This window comes from Rhineura floridana, chromosome 11 (assembly GCF_030035675.1).
Source record: "Rhineura floridana isolate rRhiFlo1 chromosome 11, rRhiFlo1.hap2, whole genome shotgun sequence".
NCBI classification, from domain to species: Eukaryota; Metazoa; Chordata; class Lepidosauria; order Squamata; family Rhineuridae; genus Rhineura; species Rhineura floridana.
The window spans coordinates 58,370,245-58,389,068 of record NC_084490.1 but is presented as its reverse complement, the minus strand read 5'-3'; the positions used below and the strand labels follow the sequence as shown (position 1 = coordinate 58,389,068).

General features: G+C 42.4%; 1 protein-coding gene across 11 annotated transcripts in view; it reads right to left on the bottom strand.

The window, feature by feature from the left end:
* Positions 1-18,824, bottom strand: part of TANC2 (tetratricopeptide repeat, ankyrin repeat and coiled-coil containing 2) — a 378,583-nt gene that overhangs the window by 241,458 nt on the left and 118,301 nt on the right. For 10 of the 11 annotated variants that reach the window (XM_061588302.1, XM_061588293.1, XM_061588296.1 and 7 more), the window contains 2 exons: positions 12,816-12,887; positions 7,024-7,206 (listed from right to left, as the gene is read on the bottom strand). In XM_061588302.1, coding sequence (XP_061444286.1) covers positions 7,024-7,132 — 109 coding nt within the window. In that variant the 5' untranslated portion in view covers positions 7,133-7,206; positions 12,816-12,887. The remainder of the gene's footprint in view (positions 1-7,023; positions 7,207-12,815; positions 12,888-18,824) is intronic. The other variant, XM_061588298.1, reaches the window with a different exon arrangement.

The following is an 18,824-nucleotide window of genomic DNA, read 5'->3' as shown; positions in this document are numbered from 1 at the left end:
AGTTCCAGCTGGTTCGCCAGCTTTGGCCCCTTCTGGAGAGAGATGACTTTGCCACAGTACTCCATGCTCTGGTAATTTCCAGATTGGATTATTGCAATGCGCTCTATGTGGGGCTGCCCTTGAAGATGACTCAGAAACTTCAACTGGCCCAAAATGCAGCAGCCAGATTACTGGCTGAAGTTCCTTTTAGATCTCACATAACCTGTTTTAAAACAGCTGCATTGGTTGCCAGTTCCTTTCCGGGCCCTATTCAAGGTGGCCATGCTAGTGCTTAAAGCCCTAATGACTTAGGTCCCAAATATCTGAAAGACCACCTCCTTCCCTACAGACCTTCTCGGGTGTTGAGATCGGGAGAGGGAGCCCTTTTCGTAGTTCTACCACCCTCAGAAGTTCAAGGGCGTGGCCTGGGAGAGTGCATTACCTGTAGCAGCCCCTAAGTTGTGGAACTCCCGCCACACTGAGATGTGTCTGGCACCTTCACTGTACAGTTTTAGGCAAATGCGGAAGATGCACCTCTTCACCCTGGCCTTTGACACCTGTGACATGTATTTTTAGGACCCACCCTATTTTTGAATTTTAGGTTGTTTTAAACTGTTTTTAATGTTGTATTTTAAAATTGTTGTAACCCGCTCTGGGACCTTTGGGTGAAGGGCAGATGATAAAGGATGATGATGACGACAACAACAACAAATAACTGCTACATTTTTTCTAAATAAAAAATTAAATGAAGTAAATGCTGCAATGAGGCAGATAGCATCACTGAATTAGGTGAAGCACAGCAAGTACAACTTGAAATCTACATTTTAATTATTAGTCAAATTAGGATGTATGTGTTTTGCCATTTTTTTCCTTCTTGGTAATATTATTTTTCTGTACATGTTATCTTTTTGTAGTGGAAGAAATAAATTAAAAAGTCAGCAGCCAAAGTATACCTCCAATAGTAAAGGCTATCCGATGCATTTGAATTAAAATTGTCAAGAATATTGCCAAATATAGTACTACAACATTCTAAAGGCCTCAGTTGGCATCATTCTTACTGCAGGTCTTTTACACAGGAAGAACAGATTTAGAGTCTCTTAAGAAAGTTGGACAACACAGAGGAAAGTGAAACCCTAACAGCAGCATTGGGTGACCTAGTGGATGATGGGAAGAGTGCAGTCCTGTTGGTTTTTCTGGACCTCTCAATGGGCTTTGATACCATTGGCCATGGTATCTTTCTGTGTCACCTAGCTGGAGTGAGTCTGAGAAACAGAAAGATGTGGTAGCTGTGGTTCTTCCTTGTGGGATGAACCCAGATAGTGGTGCTGGAGAACTTCTGTTGCATCTCATGGTCTTTGCGCTGCCTCAGAGTACCATCTTGTCTTTAATTCAGCTTAATTCAGACAAGACAGAGGTACTGTGGGTGGGGATTCTGGGGAAGTCAACTCTCATTCTAGATGAAGGTTTGCAAATGGTTCCAGATAGGATTTCCATTCTCTCTGAAACATTCAAGTTTTCAGCTTGGGGATCCTCCTAGACTCAATGCCATCTGTGGAGGCACAATTAACATCTGTGGCTAGGAGTGCCTTTTGCCAGCTTAAGCTGATATACCAACTGAGACCCTATGTGGAAATGCTACACTTTGTCTCAGTTACTCATGTTCTGGTTACATCCAGACTAAACTATGGTAATGCACATTACACAGAGTTGTCTTTAAAGACAGTTTGGAAGCTTCAGCTGGTACAAAATACAACTGCTTGGATGTTTGTGGGGGTTAGGCATTCGGAGCATATTACACCAATCAGCTGCATTGATTGCCAAGCCCAATTTAAAGGGCTAATCTTATCTTTTTAGTTCTGTAAACTAGCCTTCCCCAACCTTCCAGATGTTTTGGACTATAACTCCCATAAACCCCAGCCAGCATGGCCAATGGTCAGGGGTGAAGAGAGTTGTCCAAAACATCTGGAGGGCATCAGGTTTCCTGAACCCATATAAATGTATCCAGGCATTAAGATAGGCCAGCACCCTGCTCACAGGTCCACCATCAGGAGCAATCAAATTGGCACACATAAGAGACATTTTCATTGGTGGCCCCATCACATCAAGCTCTCTTTCAACAGCAGTAAATTTGCCTCCCTCCCTGTTTTGTGTGGGCTTTAGAGATTTTTATTTCAATCTACCTTTGGTTAAAAATGAAGGGCTAGAGTTGTTTAATGGGAATCTCTCCACAGAGACTGCTATAATAATAATAATAATAATAATAATAATAATAATAATAATAATAATGTTATTATTGTTGTTGTTATTATTTCACAAGCTCCATCAGGCTCCTCCTGTGCCTATGTCCTCCCTCCCAATCCCTTTCTCTTTTGTGTCATATCATGTAAACTGGAGGGCAGGTGCTGTCTTATCACTGACATCTGTAAGTCATAAAGATAAAAATTGTAAGGATAAAAATGCTTTTAATAATAATATAAAGTGTTCCTGTTCCCTGCTTTAATGCATAATAATATTTAACTGTTTTATTTGAATCACTAGTCTGAAATGTTTTATACTTGAAGAACACACTAGCAGATCATCTCCTTCAGCAGTTCACTGGAGGCATACCATATTCTTCCAGACTGAGCCAATACAACATACAGTCTGGCAAGGGAAAAAAGGAAGGGCCGCTTTGCCAAACTAGTGTCAATGATTTAATGGTGGCTGAGGTATATTTCCATTCTGGATGCAGGCAGGAAGAACAAAGAAAGCAATTAGCCTCTTCTCATTTGCATGTGGAGATTGCACAAAACAGATATTCTAATTTCTACCGAACTAAGACCACGTCATCAAGCAATTTTTGAACTAGATGCCAATTTTTCACATATACAGTCTGAACAATGTACTTAAAATATTTTGCAATTTAGTCTTGAAATTACAATTCTAGAAAACGACAGTAACAACTTAGCTGCTGAAGCCATGTCCAAGGTAATAATCTAAACAGAGACATTACGATCTGATTTACGTGCAAGCAAGAGGTAAGAAGCTTATGTCAGAATATAGTGGGATAAATTGGAGATCATTAGAAAAGGAATGGAAAATAAAACAACCAATATCTTAATGCCTTTATACAAATTATGGTGTAACCATACTTGGAATACTGTGCACATTTCTGGTTACCTCAAAAAGGACATTGTAGAGCTGAAAAAACTGCAGAAAAAGGCAACACAATTTCTCCCTCTCATAATACTAGAACCTGGGGGCATCCAAAAAAGCTAAATGTTGAAATATTCAGGACAAAGTGTGGTATTCAATGTGAGTCCTACTCAGAGTAGGCTCATTAAAATTAACAGATATAGCCAAATTAATTTAAATAGATCTACCATAGGGTTGTAACAGATTAAGTTCTTTTCAGAGTGAGCCCACAGAAAATAATCCTAAATTACTCATGCCCATTAATTTCAATGAGTCTACTGAGTCTGCTCTGAATATTACCAACATTGCACACAACCCAAACAAAAGAAATTACTTACACAGCACATACCTAAACTATAGAATTCACAACCACAAGATTCAGTGGTGGCCACTAACTGGTGGGGGTGGGGTAGACAAAGTGCATCATACCACCCTGGGCTCCTGCTGGAAGGAAGGGCGGGATATAAATCAAATAATAAATAAATAATAATAAATAATCATGGCTACTAGTCATGATGGTGATTCAATATCTCTACAATCAGAGGCATCTGAATGCCAGTTGCTAGGAAACAGGAGCACAAGAATGTTTCTGCCCTCATGTCCCACTTGTGGGCTTTTCACAGCCATCTGGTTGGCTAACTGTAGGAACAGAATGCTGGATTAGATGGGCCTTTGGTCTGCTCCAGCAGGCCTCTTCTTACGTTCTAAAGAACTAATCTGATCATTTCTCAAACATTTCTCAAACATTCTCAAACACTGTACCTAGCAAACCAATTTAAAAGACCACGTTCAAGGTGTTACTACTGGTTAATAGGCCCAGTTCAAGGTGTTACTACTGGTATATAAAGTCCTTAACTCCGGACCAGTTTACTTGCGAGACCGCCTTACCCCATATACACTCACTTGAGCACCTCAATCTGCAGAACAGGCACTATTACAAGTGCCACATAATACTCATTCCACATTTGTAAGAAATCATTCTTTTAGTGTGGCAGCGCCTACTCTTTGGAACTTCCTGTCTATTGACATCAGGCAGGCCCCTTTGCTGTATTCCTTTTGGCGTCTGCTCAATTTTTTTTATTTAGGCAAGCCTATCCAAACACACAGATGCTGATGTGTTTCAATATTTGTAGTTTGTAGCTGTTTTAATTGTTTTAATTAATTTAACAGACCAAGAAGTTTTATGTAACTTTAAAGTTGAATGGGGACATTGAACTTGTCAAGGATTATCAATACCTTGGCACAGTCATTAACCAAAAGGGAGATAATAGTCAAGAAATCAGAAGAAGGCTAGGACTGGGGAGGGTAGCTATGAAAGAACTAGAAAAGGTCCTCAAATGCAAAGATGTATCACTGAACACTAAAGTCAGGATCATTCAGACCATGGTATTCCCAATCTCTATGTATGGATGTGAAAGTTGGACAGTGAAAAAAGTGGATAAGAGAAAAATCAACTCATTTGAAATGTGGTGTTGGGAGGAGAGTTTTGCAGATACCATGGACTGCGAAAAAGACAAATAATTGGTTGTTAGAACAAATTAAACCAAAACTACCACTAGAAGCTAAAATGATGAAACTGAGGTTATCATACTTTGGACACATCATGAGAAGACATGATTCACTAGAAAAGACAATAATGCTGGGAAAAACAGAAGAGAGTAGAAAAAGAGGAAGGCCAAACAAGAGATGGATTGATTCCATAAAGGAAGCCACAGACCTGAACTTACAAGATCTGAACAGGGTGGTTTATAACAAATGCTATTGGAGGTCGCTGATTCATAGGGTCGCCATAAGTCGCAATCGACTTGAAGGCACGTAACACATAAGTAAGTATTCCTAGACAAAGAGGGGGACATAATATTCCTTTACTGAAAGAGGAACATCAAAAAGCATTAGTTGAGCTATTTTCTATACAATAAATGTTGTAATAAATGCATAAGAGCTCAACAAGGTTGCAACCATAACCACTTACTAGAGGTACATTCTACTGAATTCAGTGGGACTTACATCCGAGTAAACATGTTTAGGATTAACTGTTAAAGCAGAGCTATGATAAAGCATATGTGATGTATTTATTAATATGATTCAGATTTTTCTAAAGACCAAAAACTTGGTCAGAAGCAAAACTTCTGTTAGCATCTCAACCAAATAAAAATCCAGAGAGAATACAGCTATATCATTATTAAACACTTGATATTAAAGAGATTTTTTTAAAAAATAAATGCTTGGATTTTAAATTATTATTATTATGTGACTTCTTAGCCGCTTGTTACCCAAAGGTCTCACAACACATTAAAAACATACAGATACTTAATATCATAAAAACAGAACAAACAATGCTCATATATGCAAAGTACTGTAAAAAAGACATTTCCCTCATTGGAAGACTGATAAATGAAGCTCTATAAAGAAATGCTATATTAATGAATAAATTTACATATCCTAAAAGACTTTGGAAAGGTACAAAAGCTAATCAATTGTCATTGTTGAAATAATGGCACACATATTTTGGAAAAAGGTGAAACCACAAGAAAAAGTGAAGAAGTACTCTATTATTTAAGGCAAGATGTATAAGAATTGTGATTGTTTCAATATTGTTTGTACTTTAATTGGTCTCTCTTCTTTTGTGATTTTTTTAAAATTAATACAAACTACTAACAAAAATTGCACAGGACATGCCAGCTTAGCAGAGGCATTTTTCTTCTCTTCTCAACACATAAAACAATGCCTTTGGTTAAATGTTGTCTACTGTAAGATAAATAAATCTTAAAAAGGAAGTTTTTTCTTCAGAAGCAATGCTTTAATATGCAAATTTATACAAATTAACCAACTAATGCCCATATAATGTCTCAATTAAGGTTTGTTTTATTGCATGACAGCCCTAATTAACTAACACAAGCCCTGTCAGGTGTAACTAGTAGAGATGGGGAAGGAATAGAGAGTTCTAGCCCTTTTTCTAACCAAACTCCCACTATTATTGAGGCCATTGTCTTAGACCAGAGGTGGGGAACCTGCAATCCTCCAGATGATGTTGGACTACAACTTTCATCATCCCTGACCACTGGCCATGTTGGCTAGGGCTGATGGAAGTTAGGAGTTCAGCAACATCTTGGGGGCCATAGGTTCCCCACCTCTGCCTTAGACAAAGCTAAGGATGAGGCCAGGTTTGCTTTCCCAAACCTGGCCTTTGCCCCTGTTCCCTACAAACAAAGTATGACCTTAAGTCCAGACCCTGAGCAGAAGATAAGGAGTTCTTTTCCACCCACAAACTCTGAAACTATATTGAGGGTGGAAAATTTCCACCTCAGAAACTTGGTTCTTGTTGGGAAAAAAGTTCCCTATTTTTCACCATGGAAGGAATGACAGCTTCTTGCTTATAAGGGAGAAAAGAAAGGATATGTATTCAGGGATACAGCTCGCTTGTGAGAGGCTAAGCCCATTTTGTGTGCCTGGAAGTCCCACTGCCTAGAGTGAGAAACAGCTGCTATACCCTCAAGTATGTCCCAGATTAGAATTCATTTACTTTATCCCACAGAACTCAGTGGGAGCCACTGAGAACCAAGCTAGCCCTGTTCTCTTTCTTGATCGCACTAGAATATGATAGATTGCTGGAACAGAGAGAAAAAATGTGCATTTCTATCACACTTTTTGCAAATTTTGAAAAATATTTCACAGCCTTTGTTCTGTTCATAGAAAGCTTCTAAAATGGATACTGAACAGAGTCCAAACTTGCTCAATTTGCACCATATCAGGCAAGGGGGATTATCAATGGAGCTTTATGGAAAGAAGCTGGTGGAAGTTTTGGGTGGGATGGGGGAAACAATCTTTATTCAATTTTTCAAACTCACTAAACTTGTGTAAGTTCCTTACCAGTCAATTTCTTCATGGGCTGGAGCCGAACACTGATAGACTGATGTGTTAGTAATGGGGAGGATGGGAGAGAGCGGGACATGCCTTCCATAATCCGAATGTGCTGCATACCTTCAGGCACTGGGAGTGTTGGGATAGCATACTCTGGTTCAAAAGCACAATCGTTCTCTGTGGAGCTGCCACCTGAGAGAAATATAACAATAAAATAAAATATCATTAACTGCCCCCATGTTTTAAATCATTTCATAGATAAGTGTCTGTGACCCTTTACCCAGTATCATAAATTGAAATAGGACAATTTCTTCTAAGTATCAATCTGCTTTATTTAAACCACAGGTGGGCAACCTGAAGTCCAGGGCCCACAGACCTCTTTTTATTAAAAGAGTGCCCCAACAGGGACTCCCAGCAATAGCCTCCCAGAAGGGGTCCCGCTGCTGCTATTTGGAAGAGTCAAGGTCCAAGACTGTGCAAGTACACTGGTGGGAGCACCAAATTGACTCCTCTGGCACACCCGAGCAACCCCTACCGCACCACCACCTTTCCCCGCCCTCTCTCAGTAGCAACACAGCTATTGCTGTGGCTCCACTCTACAAGGCAAGCCATTCCTGTTTTATGTGGTCCCCAACATCTCCTAACCTGACCCATTCTTCCATTCCATCAGAGTTCCTTCCTTCCTGACTTTTTAAAGCATCTTACCCTCTCCCTCAGAACAATTAGAAGAGACAGTATTTTATCTGATATAAATAACTTGATTTCCCCAGTTGTATTGCTTAAGGTAAAATTATCCCCCACGCCCTCAATTTCTGAGAACAAACCACTATGCTTCTGCCATTTATGTATGTATATTATATATTGCACATTAAACCAAGAAAGAAATTACTTTTACTTGCTTTTCAGAGAGTATTTGTATTGGTCTGTTGTACAAAAAAAAAAATTAAATCCTCCGTATACAGTAGGGCCCCACTCATACGGCGGGTTACGTTCCGGACTCTGTAATGTAATATGCCCCCCCCCCAAAAAAAGATTTCCTCTGAGGGAATGCGGTCCTTGACAGAACAAAAAAGGTTGTTGTAAGGCTATCAAGAACTGTAAAATCTTACTAGTTCCATAAAGAAAGCCTTGTGCTCTCAGGTGAATTCTGTGGTAGGAGAAGCCAAGTATCTTTTCCTTCAGGACATCCCCTTGCTCAGCATGGGATGCCAGTTTTGTAAATTACACAACCAATGCGTAACACATCACATAGCAACCCACATATCTGGACTGCCCGAATCAGAAGAACGGAAGCAGTGCCCAGTCCCTGAAATGAATGCCATTATCCGGGGCGGCTCAGGATTTCATTTTCTCCATGACAAGCATGGGATTGTCCCAATATGCCATTGGCCCAACACATACAGCAGGGCATACTCTAGACTTGATTTTTGCAACTGGACATGGAGTTGGTGATCTGAATGTGGAAGGCCTTACATCAGTCCCTCAGTCATGGACAGATCACTGCTTGCTGAAGTTTAGACTTACAGCGGCTTTTCCCCTCTGCAAGGGTGGGGGACCTATTAAGTTGGTCCGCCCCCAGAGACTAATGGATCCGGATAGTTTCCAAAGTGCTCTGGGGAATTTTCCAGCTTATAGGGCTAGCGCTCCTGTCGAAACCCTGGTTGAACTGTAGAATACAGAAATGACACAGACAGTTGACATGATTGCTCCTGAGCGCCCTCTCCTGTGTAGAGCTTGTACAGCTCCATGGTATACCCCAGAGCTGAGAGCAATGAAACGATACAGGAGACGGCTTGAATGCAGATGGAGACGAACTCCTGGTGGATGCAATTACACACTGGTAATTGTCTATGGTAAGCTGTATTTAGGGGCAGTGAGGGCAGCAAAAAAACAATATTTTGCTGCCACTATCAAATCATCAATCTGCCGCCCAGCAGAGCTCTTCAGAATTGTCCGGGGGCTATTACACGCTGGCCCCAAGGACATGGTAGAACCATCTGAGGCCCGCTGTAATGAATTTGCTAGGCGCTTCCAGGATAAAATCTTTAGCATCTGCCAGGACTTAGACTCCAGTGTTACAACATGTGAATCAAGCGGGATATCCAGGGCACAGCCTTGTCCCAATTTCTTGGATGAATTTCAGTTGGTACAGCTTGAGGACGTTGACAAGGTGCTTGGACAGGTTCGTGCAACCACTTCTGTGCTGGATCCTTGCCCTTCTTGGCTAATAAAAGCTAGCAAGGATGGAACAGCCGGCTGGGCCAGGGAAGTGATTAATGCCTCTCTGCGAGAGGGGGTGGTCCCTGGCTACCTGAAAGAGGCGGTAGTGAGACCACTCCTGAAGAGACCCTCCCTGGAACCAGAAAATCTTAATAACTATAGGCCGGTAGCAAATGTTCCATTCCTGGGCAAGGTCCTTGAACGAGTGGTGACAGGCCAGCTCCAGACACTCTTGGATGAGACCGATTATCTGGATCCATTTCAGTCGGGTTTCAGGCCTGGCTTTGGCACGGAAACAGCCTTAGTCGGCCTGTATGATGACCTCTGTTGGGAGAGAGACAGGGGGAGTGTGACTCTGTTGATTCTCCTTGATCTCTCAGCGGCTTTCGATACCATCGACCATGGTATCCTTCTGGGAAGACTGGCTGAGTTGGGAGTGGGAGGGACTGCATGGCGGTGGTTCCACTCCTACTTGGCAGGTTGGTTCCAGAAAGTGGTGCTTGGGGAATATTGCTCGGCACCCTGGACTCTCCAGTATGGAGTTCCACAGGGGTCAGTTCTGTCCCCCATGCTGTTCAACATCTACATGGAACCGCTGGGTGCGGTCATCCGAAGCTTTGGAGTGTGTTGCCATCAGTATGCTGATGACACGCAGCCCTATTTCTCCTTTTCATCTTCTTCAGGTGAGGCTGTCAATGAAGGAGCAGGTTCGTAGCTTGTCGGTTCTCCTAGAACCATCTCTGTCACTTGAGGCTCAGGTAGCCTCAGTGGCACGGACTGCCTTCTACCAACTTCGGTTGGTGCCCCAGCTACGCCCCTATCTGGACAGGGATAACCTGGCTTCAGTTGTCCATGCTATGGTAACCTCCAAGTTAGATTATTGCAATGCGCTCTATGTGTGGCTGCCTTTGAAGACGTTTTGGAAACTGCAGCTTGTGCAAAATGCAGTGGCCAGATTGGTATGGGGCGGTATACAAATGCAGTCAATCAATCAACCAATTTGGGCCACAGATACAAATTAATAAGAAATACTGAACAGCTGAACTGAATACATCCAAATCACTTTCTTTAATGTTGAAAGCACTAATAATAGCTTTTGCCATCAATTCTGTTTCTAACCCCTTTTATATTCTCTATACTACTGTTTCAGCCTTGAGAGAAGCAGGAATATGAAATGGTCCTATGATCCTGACATGGTATTCTCATCTTCTTTCTTTCCATAACAGAAAACAAAGCCCTTGTATTTGCTCTTTTGCAAAGAAGTTATAGGACGCCATCCACAAGGCTTCAACAAGACATTACAAACAATTCACCTGATATCTTGTTCAGAAAACTGTAAGACCATGACAGGGCTGTGCAAAGTGCTGCATTAGCTGATGAACAGTGCCTCACACATGTGCTTTGTGGAAGGAATGTGAAAGGAATAACTCATAGGGTTCTGTCCCGCATTTCTTCAACATCAGGATAGAACCACTGGAAGATTAAGGATCATCAACAATAGAGATGACACAAAACTCAGTTTCTCCTTTTCATCCAACACCTGGGAAACTGCTGATGTTCTGAATTGGTGTCTGGAGGCAGTATTGGGCTAGATGAGGGCTAATAAACTGAAACTTGATCCAGACAAGACAGTGATGCTCTTGGTCAGGAGAGAGACAGACTCTGAAACTGGGATTCAATCTGCTTTTGGTGAAGTAGTACTCCCCTTGCAGAACCAGGTTCACAGTACTGGGGTACTCCCAGATTTGGCTCAGCATCCGGATTCTCAGGTGGCAGCTACAGCCAGAAGTGCTTATACCTAGATTAGACTGAGGTACTAACTGCACCCATTCCTGAGGTAGTCATACCAACACATGCCTTAACTACATCTAGATTGGATTCTTACAATCCACTCTATATGGGGCTACCTTTGAAGAACAGAAAAACAGGTTGGTCCAGAATGCATCAGTAAGAATGTCAGTGGGCACTCACCCATGGGACCACATAACACCTATATGTTATATGCACTGCACTGCACTGCATATAACTGCACTGGTTGCCAATCGGTTTCTGGGCATAAGTGATGGTGATTACTTTTAGAGCCCTAAATGGCTTGAATTCAAGACACCCTACGGATCACTCTTCCTTTCCCACTTCTTAAGATTTGGTGTTCTTCTTTTCATCTCACTTATGGTGGAAGCACAATTAACTGGAACAAGAGCCACACCCAAATTGTGGAATTCCTTGCCCCATAAGGCTAAACTGGTACCCTCTCTTCCCATCTTCCAATAGCTGGTACAACATTTTTGTTTCAGCATATTTTTGCCTCACTGTGGTAGAAAATGTGTTATTCAATTATTTTTATCTGTTGAGTCTATCCCTATCTAATCTCACATTGCCTGTTATTGTATTATGAAGCTGTGGTTTTAACTATTGTCAGCCACCCTAAGTAAGTTGTATGCATTAGAAGGACAGGGTATAAATCGCTATATAAATATGTAAAATAGGTATCCAAGCCTTGCATACTAAGTACTGTAGTGTCAATTGCCCATCTACTTCTCTCACTGTTTGCCCTCTACTTCTTCTCTACTGATAAATGATGTTTATTTAGCCATTCAAATAAAGATGAACAGACTGTCCCCTTATATCTTAGAGGGGTATTTTTGATTGGACACCTTATTAGCAACTTACCAAAAATGGATAAACATGGGGCTGTCTCCAACATAGTGCTAAATTAAAGAGAGTTAACACTGAAATTATTCCATTAGTGGGTCAGCTTGTACAAGCAGATCTTGCACAAGATTCCACAAGCAGACAGCATGTATTTGGTAAGCTCTTCCACAGTGGTTGTGCTAGTGGGTCTGCATGGAGATTTTTAAATATTGTGGTTTATAAATATTTCTAAATAAAGTGTGGAAGTTGGTACCCGCCATAAAGTTCAGAGAGTCTCCAGCATCTTTCTGACCTGGTATTTCTGGCTGCTCCCAATTTTTGTAGGATAGAGATTTCATTCCCACAGTAGATCTGATGTGTGTGTCACAGGTAAGATAGAGAAGAGATGCTATAATGTAGGAGGTGTGAAGATAGTTATCAGAACTATTTATCAGAACCATCTACATTCAGCTGTATGAGGAGGGGCAGAGGAGAAAGCATGCAAACAGGTGACACAGAGTTGATTTACTGCAGCAAGAAAGAGAGTGCTCAGAATCGTTCTCCCACTGTTTCTTAAAGCAGCTCACATAGGCTGAGTTCTAGCATGATATTTCTCCTGAAGAAAGTTGCTGCAAGTTATCAAATCCCATTCTCCCACAGCCATGTGTATCTGTTTGCACTTTCCCCAGGGATAGTCAATAAAGCTCACTACAAGAAAAGAAGTGTGGGTTACTAATCCAAGGAAACAGAACACATTATTTTGTCCAAATCACATTAAATGGAAATAGGATCTAATGCTTCTCACTATTTACAAGTTTATCTTTCTCTTTAAATATTAGGAGTTTCTAAAAAGCTTGTTTGTCACTGCAGACTGAAATACATTAAAATTAAAAATCACAAACAGACTCTACAAGATGTATGTAATCTCTGGAAATCCATTCTTTATTTACCTTGCCCAGAACGGCTCTGACAGTAATCTATGCTTGCCTGCCTTCGGTCTGATGGTTCTTCGCCTCCTCCATCTGCAGGAGAACCAAAACAGCACAAGTGTATTAGCACAGCAAATAGATCTGGCAGATGCAGCTTCTCTTCCAACACCACCGTCACTATCTCTTAAAGGCTAGCAGGCTGTCTGGTTTTCTTTTGGTTATAAGAGAAGGCAAGTAGGCCAACAGCAAAAACTCAGTGGTTTTTTCTTTATTCCTTGAATTAAAGGCCACAAATATCTGCTTTAAGCTTCTCTTAATGCCTTTGCAAACATCTGAACAAAATCACAATGCCCATCATTTCTTTTTACAAAACAGATTAGATTATATGTTCCAACCCATTTAAATAAAATGATTTAAAGAAGTGGTTAACAATATCTGAAATAAAACCAGTAGTTGAAAACCAGTTGATTATTGTATGAAATGTTCCCAGGGTCGGTGCCGGGCATGCCTGAGCCCTTGGGCACCAGCCTGCCCCGGGCCCACGGAGCCATACCCAACCCCTCCATATAAACAGTGCAGGCTAATAAACCCGACCATACGTCCCACCTACCTTTATTGTCCTTGTAAATTACATGAGCGCTGTGTATGCATGCATGCATGCCATCAACCAAGATGGTGGCAGCCCCTTAGGGAAGCCTTCGCTGCCATCTTAGTTGATGGCAGTCATGTGTGTGCTTTGCATGCATGCCTACCATCAACCAAGATCGTGGGGGGCATCAGCCCCTTAGGGAAGCCTCTGCCACCATCTTGGTTGATGGCAGGCATGCGTGCTGCATTCACAGGGATGAGAAAGATAGTTGGGGCGTGCGTGCAGGCTTACTGAAGTCCACACGGACTATTTGGGGGGAGGTGCCTGGGAGCTCCCTCTCCACGATCCACGACAAAGTTGGGAGCCAGCGCTGCCATGGATCACAGAACAGGAGTGCTACCCTCCCACCCTAAGGAAGGAACCCTCAGGGATCATCAACCAGGGCCCAACCTGGCCACCCCCTTGCTAAGGAAAAAAGAACAAAATTAAGGAAGATGCAGCTTTATGAATATCGATTATGGAACTATTCTCACATGGAATAATAAGGAAACAAGAAGCAGTTTGATTACTGAATTCAATATTATCTACTTACTCCCCCCCCCAAAAAAAAACCTGGCTTGATTCAGCCACGTTCCAAATCCCTGTCCCAGGGAACATCCCACCATCCCATTATCAGGTGACAATTATACATCCCCAGGTGATAAATAAAGCTGAAGCCAAGTGTAGGAACCACAAATAAATTGCATACCAACTAGTGCTGAGGGGAATGGCAATTCCAAAAGTACAATCTGATCTAATGCACTTGTTGATATTTTGTTTCTCAAATTCCTTCTACAATCTTTAGCATTTAATGTAAATTAATGCTTTTAGTATTGGCTGTGACAGATTTGGAGGGGGACATTCTTCAGCTAGTGGAGCTCATTCTGCTTTTCTCACATATGCAATAGAAGTTTGAAGGGGAAGGCAGATGAAATTAGAGCAAGGGAAGGGCTTTCTTCAGCTTTGTACTCTGACCCTTAATTTACTAACAAAGCATCAAGATGAAACATTTCAAATGAAAAGTACCTTGTTTTACTAGGCTGGTAAAAAAAATTTTTAGAAGACGGCCTTTATTTTGAGAATTGGCTGGAGGAGAGAGAAGAGAAAACCGGGAGTAGATTTTTGTGGAGTGAAAGGATTATGGGCTCAGTCCTTAAACTGAAAATGTTAGCTCATTGAGAACTGCTCCTGAATGCCTAATATATGCATAAGAACATAAGAACATAAGAAGAGCCTGCTGGATCAGGCCAGTGGCCCATCTAGTCCAGCATCCTGTTCTCACAGTGGCCAACCAGGTGCCTGGGGGAAGCCCGCAAGCAGGACCCGAGTGCAAGAACACTCTCCCCTCCTGAGGCTTCCGGCAACTGGTTTTCAGAAGCATGCTGCCTCTGACTAGGGTGGCAGAGCACAGCCATCATGGCTAGTAGCCATTGATAGCCCTGTCCTCCATGAATTTGTCTAATCTTCTTTTAAAGCCATCCAAGCTGGTGGCCATTACTACATCTTGTGGGAGCAAATTCCATAGTTTAACTATGCGCTGAGTAAAGAAGTACTTCCTTTTGTCTGTCCTGAATCTTCCAACATTCAGCTTCTTTGAATGTCCACGAGTTCTAGTATTATGAGAGAGGGAGAAGAACTTTTCTCTATCCACTTTCTCAATGCCATGCATAATTTTATACACTTCTATCATGTCTCCTCTGACCTGCCTTTTCTCTAAACTAAAAAGCCCCAAATGCTGCAACCTTTCCTCGTAAGGGAGTCGCTCCATCCCCTTGATCATTCTGGTTGCCCTCTTCTGAACCTTTTCCAACTCTATAATATCCTTTCTGAGATGAGGCGACCAGAACTGTACACAGTATTCCAAATGCGGTCGCACCATAGATTTATACAACGGCATTATGATATCGGCTGTTTTATTTTCAATACCTTTCCTAATTATTGCAAGCATGGAATTTGCCTTTTTCACAGCTGCCGCACACTGGGTCGACATTTTCATCGTGCTGTCCACCACAAACCCGAGGTCTCTCTCCTGGTCGGTCACCGCCAGTTCAGACCCCATGAGCGTATATGTGAAATTAAATTTTTGCTCCAATATGCATAATTTTACACTTGTTTATATTGAATTGCATTTGCCATTTTTCCGCCCATTCACTCAGTTTGGAGAGGTCTTTTTGGAGCTCTTCGCAATCCCTTTTTGTTTTAACAACCCTGAACAATTTAGTATCGTCAGCAAACTTGGCCACTTCACTGCTCACTCCTAATTCTAGGTCATTAATGAACAAGTTGAAAAGTACAGGTCCCAATACCGATCCTTGAGGGACTCCACTTTCTACAGCCCTCCATTGGGAGAACTGTCCGTTTATTCCTACTCTCTGCTTTCTGCTTCTTAACCAATTCCTTATCCACAAGAGGACCTCTCCTCTTATTCCATGACTGCTAAGCTTCCTCAGAAGTCTTTGGTGAGGTACCTTGTCAAAAGCTTTTTGAAAGTCTAAGTACACTATGTCCACTGGATCACCTCTATCTATATGCTTGTTGACACTCTCAAAGAATTCTAATAGGTTACTGAGACAGGACTTTCCCTTGCAGAAGCCATGCTGGCTCTGCTTCAGCAAGGCTTGTTCTTCTATGTGCTTAGTTAATCTAGCTTTAATAATACTTTCTACCAGTTTTCCAGGGACAGAAGTTAAGCTAACTGGCCTGTAATTTCCGGGATCCCCCCTGGATCCCTTTTTGAAGATTGGCATTACGTTTGCCACTTTCCAGTCCTCAGGCACGGAGGAGGACCCGAGGGACAAGTTACATATTTTAGTTAGCAGATCAGCAATTTCACATTTGAGTTCTTTGAGAACTCTCGGGTGGATGCCATCCGGGCCCGGTGATTTGTCAGTTTTTATATTATCCATTAAGCTTAGAACTTCCTCTCTCGTTACCACTATTTGTCTTAGTTCCTCAGAATCCCTTCCTGCAAATGTTAGTTCAGGTTCAGGGATCTGCCCTATATCTTCCACTGTGAAGACAGATGCAAAGAATTCATTTAGCTTCTCTGCAATCTCCTTATCGTTCTTTAGTACACCTTTGACTCCCTTATCATCCAAGGGTCCAATTGTCTCCCAAGATGGTCTCCTGTTTTGAATGTATTTATAGAATTTTTTGTTGTTGGTTTTTATGTTCTTAGCAATGTGCTCCTCAAATTGTTTTTTAGCATCCCTTATTGTCTTCTTGCATTTCTTTTGCCAGAGTTTGTGTTCTTTTTTATTTTCTTCATTCGGACAAGACTTCCATTTTCTGAAGGAAGACTTTTTGCCTCTAAGAGCTTCCTTGACTTTGCTCGTTAACCATGCTGGTATCTTCTTGGCCCTGGCGGTACCTTTTCTGATCTGCGGTATGCACTCCAGTTGAGCTTCTAATATAGTGTTTTGAAACAACTTCCAAGCATTTTCGAGTGATGTGACCCTCTGGACTTTGTTTTTCAGCTTTCTTTTTACCAATCCCCTCATTTTTGTGAAGTTTCCTCTTTTGAAGTCAAATGTGACCGTGTTGGATTTTCTTGGCAATTGGCCAGTTACATGTATGTTTAATTTAATAGCACTGTGATCACTGCTCCCAATCGGTTCAACAACACTTACATCTCGCACCAGGTCCCGGTCCCCACTGAGGATTAAGTCCAGGGTTGCCGTCCCTCTGGTCGGTTCCATGACCAACTGATCTAGGGAATAATCATTTAGAATATCTAGAAACTTTGCTTCTTTGTCATGACTGGAACACATATGCAGCCAGTCTATGTCCGGGTAGTTGAAGTCACCCATTACTACCACATTTCCTAGTTTGGATGCTTCCTCAATTTCATATCTCATCTCAAGGTCTCCCTGAGCATTTTGATCAGGGGGACGATAGATCATTCCCAGTATTAAGTCCCTCCTGGGGCACGGTATCACCACCCACAACGATTCTGTGGAGGAGTCTGCCTCTTTTGGGGTTTCGAGCTTGCTGGATTCAATGCCTTCTTTCACGTATAGAGCGACTCCACCACCAATACGTCCTTCCCTGTCCTTCCGATATAGTTTATATCCAGGGATAACCGTATCCCACTGGTTTTCTCCATTCCACCAGGTCTCCGTTATGCTCACTATATCAATGCTCTTCTCTAAGACCAAGCACTCCAGTTCTCCCATCTTGGTTCGCAGGCTCCTAGCATTAGCGTACAGGCACTTGTAAGCAGTGTCTCTCTTCAAGTGTCTTTGGCACTTGTGGTTAGGCCTGTGGTAATTTTGCTCTTCTGAATTTATATCCTGTGCCCCTGCTCTCACAATGCCTACTTCTAGGCCTACCCCTTTTAAAATTTCATCATTTCTTTGGTTTTTATCCCAGGGGGGAGGTTTATTCCGAACCGGACCTTTCTCAGCTCCTGTCGGGTTTCCCCCCTCAGTCAGTTTAAAAGCTGCTCTGCTACCTTTTTAATTTTAAGTGCCAGCAGTCTGGTTCCATTCTGGTTCAAGTGGAGCCCGTCCCTTTTGTACAGGCCCAGCTAGTCCCAAAATGTTCCCCAGTGCCTAACAAATCCAAACCCTTCCACCCGACACCATCGTCTCATCCACGCATTGAGACTGCGAAGCTGGGCCTGTCTGGCTGGTCCTGCGCGTGGAACCGGTAGCATTTCAGAGAAAGCCACCTTGGAGGTCCTGGCTTTCAGCATCCTACCTAGCAACCTAAATTTTGCTTCCAGGACCTCACGGCTGCATTTCCCCATGTCGTTGGTGCCAACGTGCACCACGACCACTGACTCCTTCCCAGCACTGTCTACCAAACTATCTAAACGACGGGCGATATCCGCAACCTTCGCACCAGGCAGGCAAAACACCTTGCGGTCTACACGCCTATCACACACCCCACTGTCTATGTTCCTAATGATCGAATCACCCACTACAAGGATCCCTCCACCCCCTGGAGATATATCCTCGGCACGAGAGGATAGCTGCTCATCCCCCAAGGAATGGGTCCCTTCTAAGGGATCGTTTCCCTCTTCCTCAGCTGGATGCTCTCCTTCCCCGAGACCATCGTTCTCCATGATAGCAGGAGAGCTATCATCGTTGGAGTGGGACACAGCTATAACGTCCCTGAAGGCCTCCTCCACACACCTCTCTGCCTCTCTCAGCTTTTCCAGGTCCGCCACCTTGGCCTCAAGGAAATGAAGTCGTTATTATTAGTGGTGATGGAAAGACATCCTGCACAGATTAAAACGTACTTTTCTTTCCATATTCTACGACTCAATTCTAGCACTGAAAACAGACTCCTGGACTGACCATGTTGAGATCTTGACATAATTAAGTAATGGGAAGGGAGAGAGTAGGCAAAAACTGTAATATCAGGAAAAACTTCCTAAACTGTTAGACCCATACGAC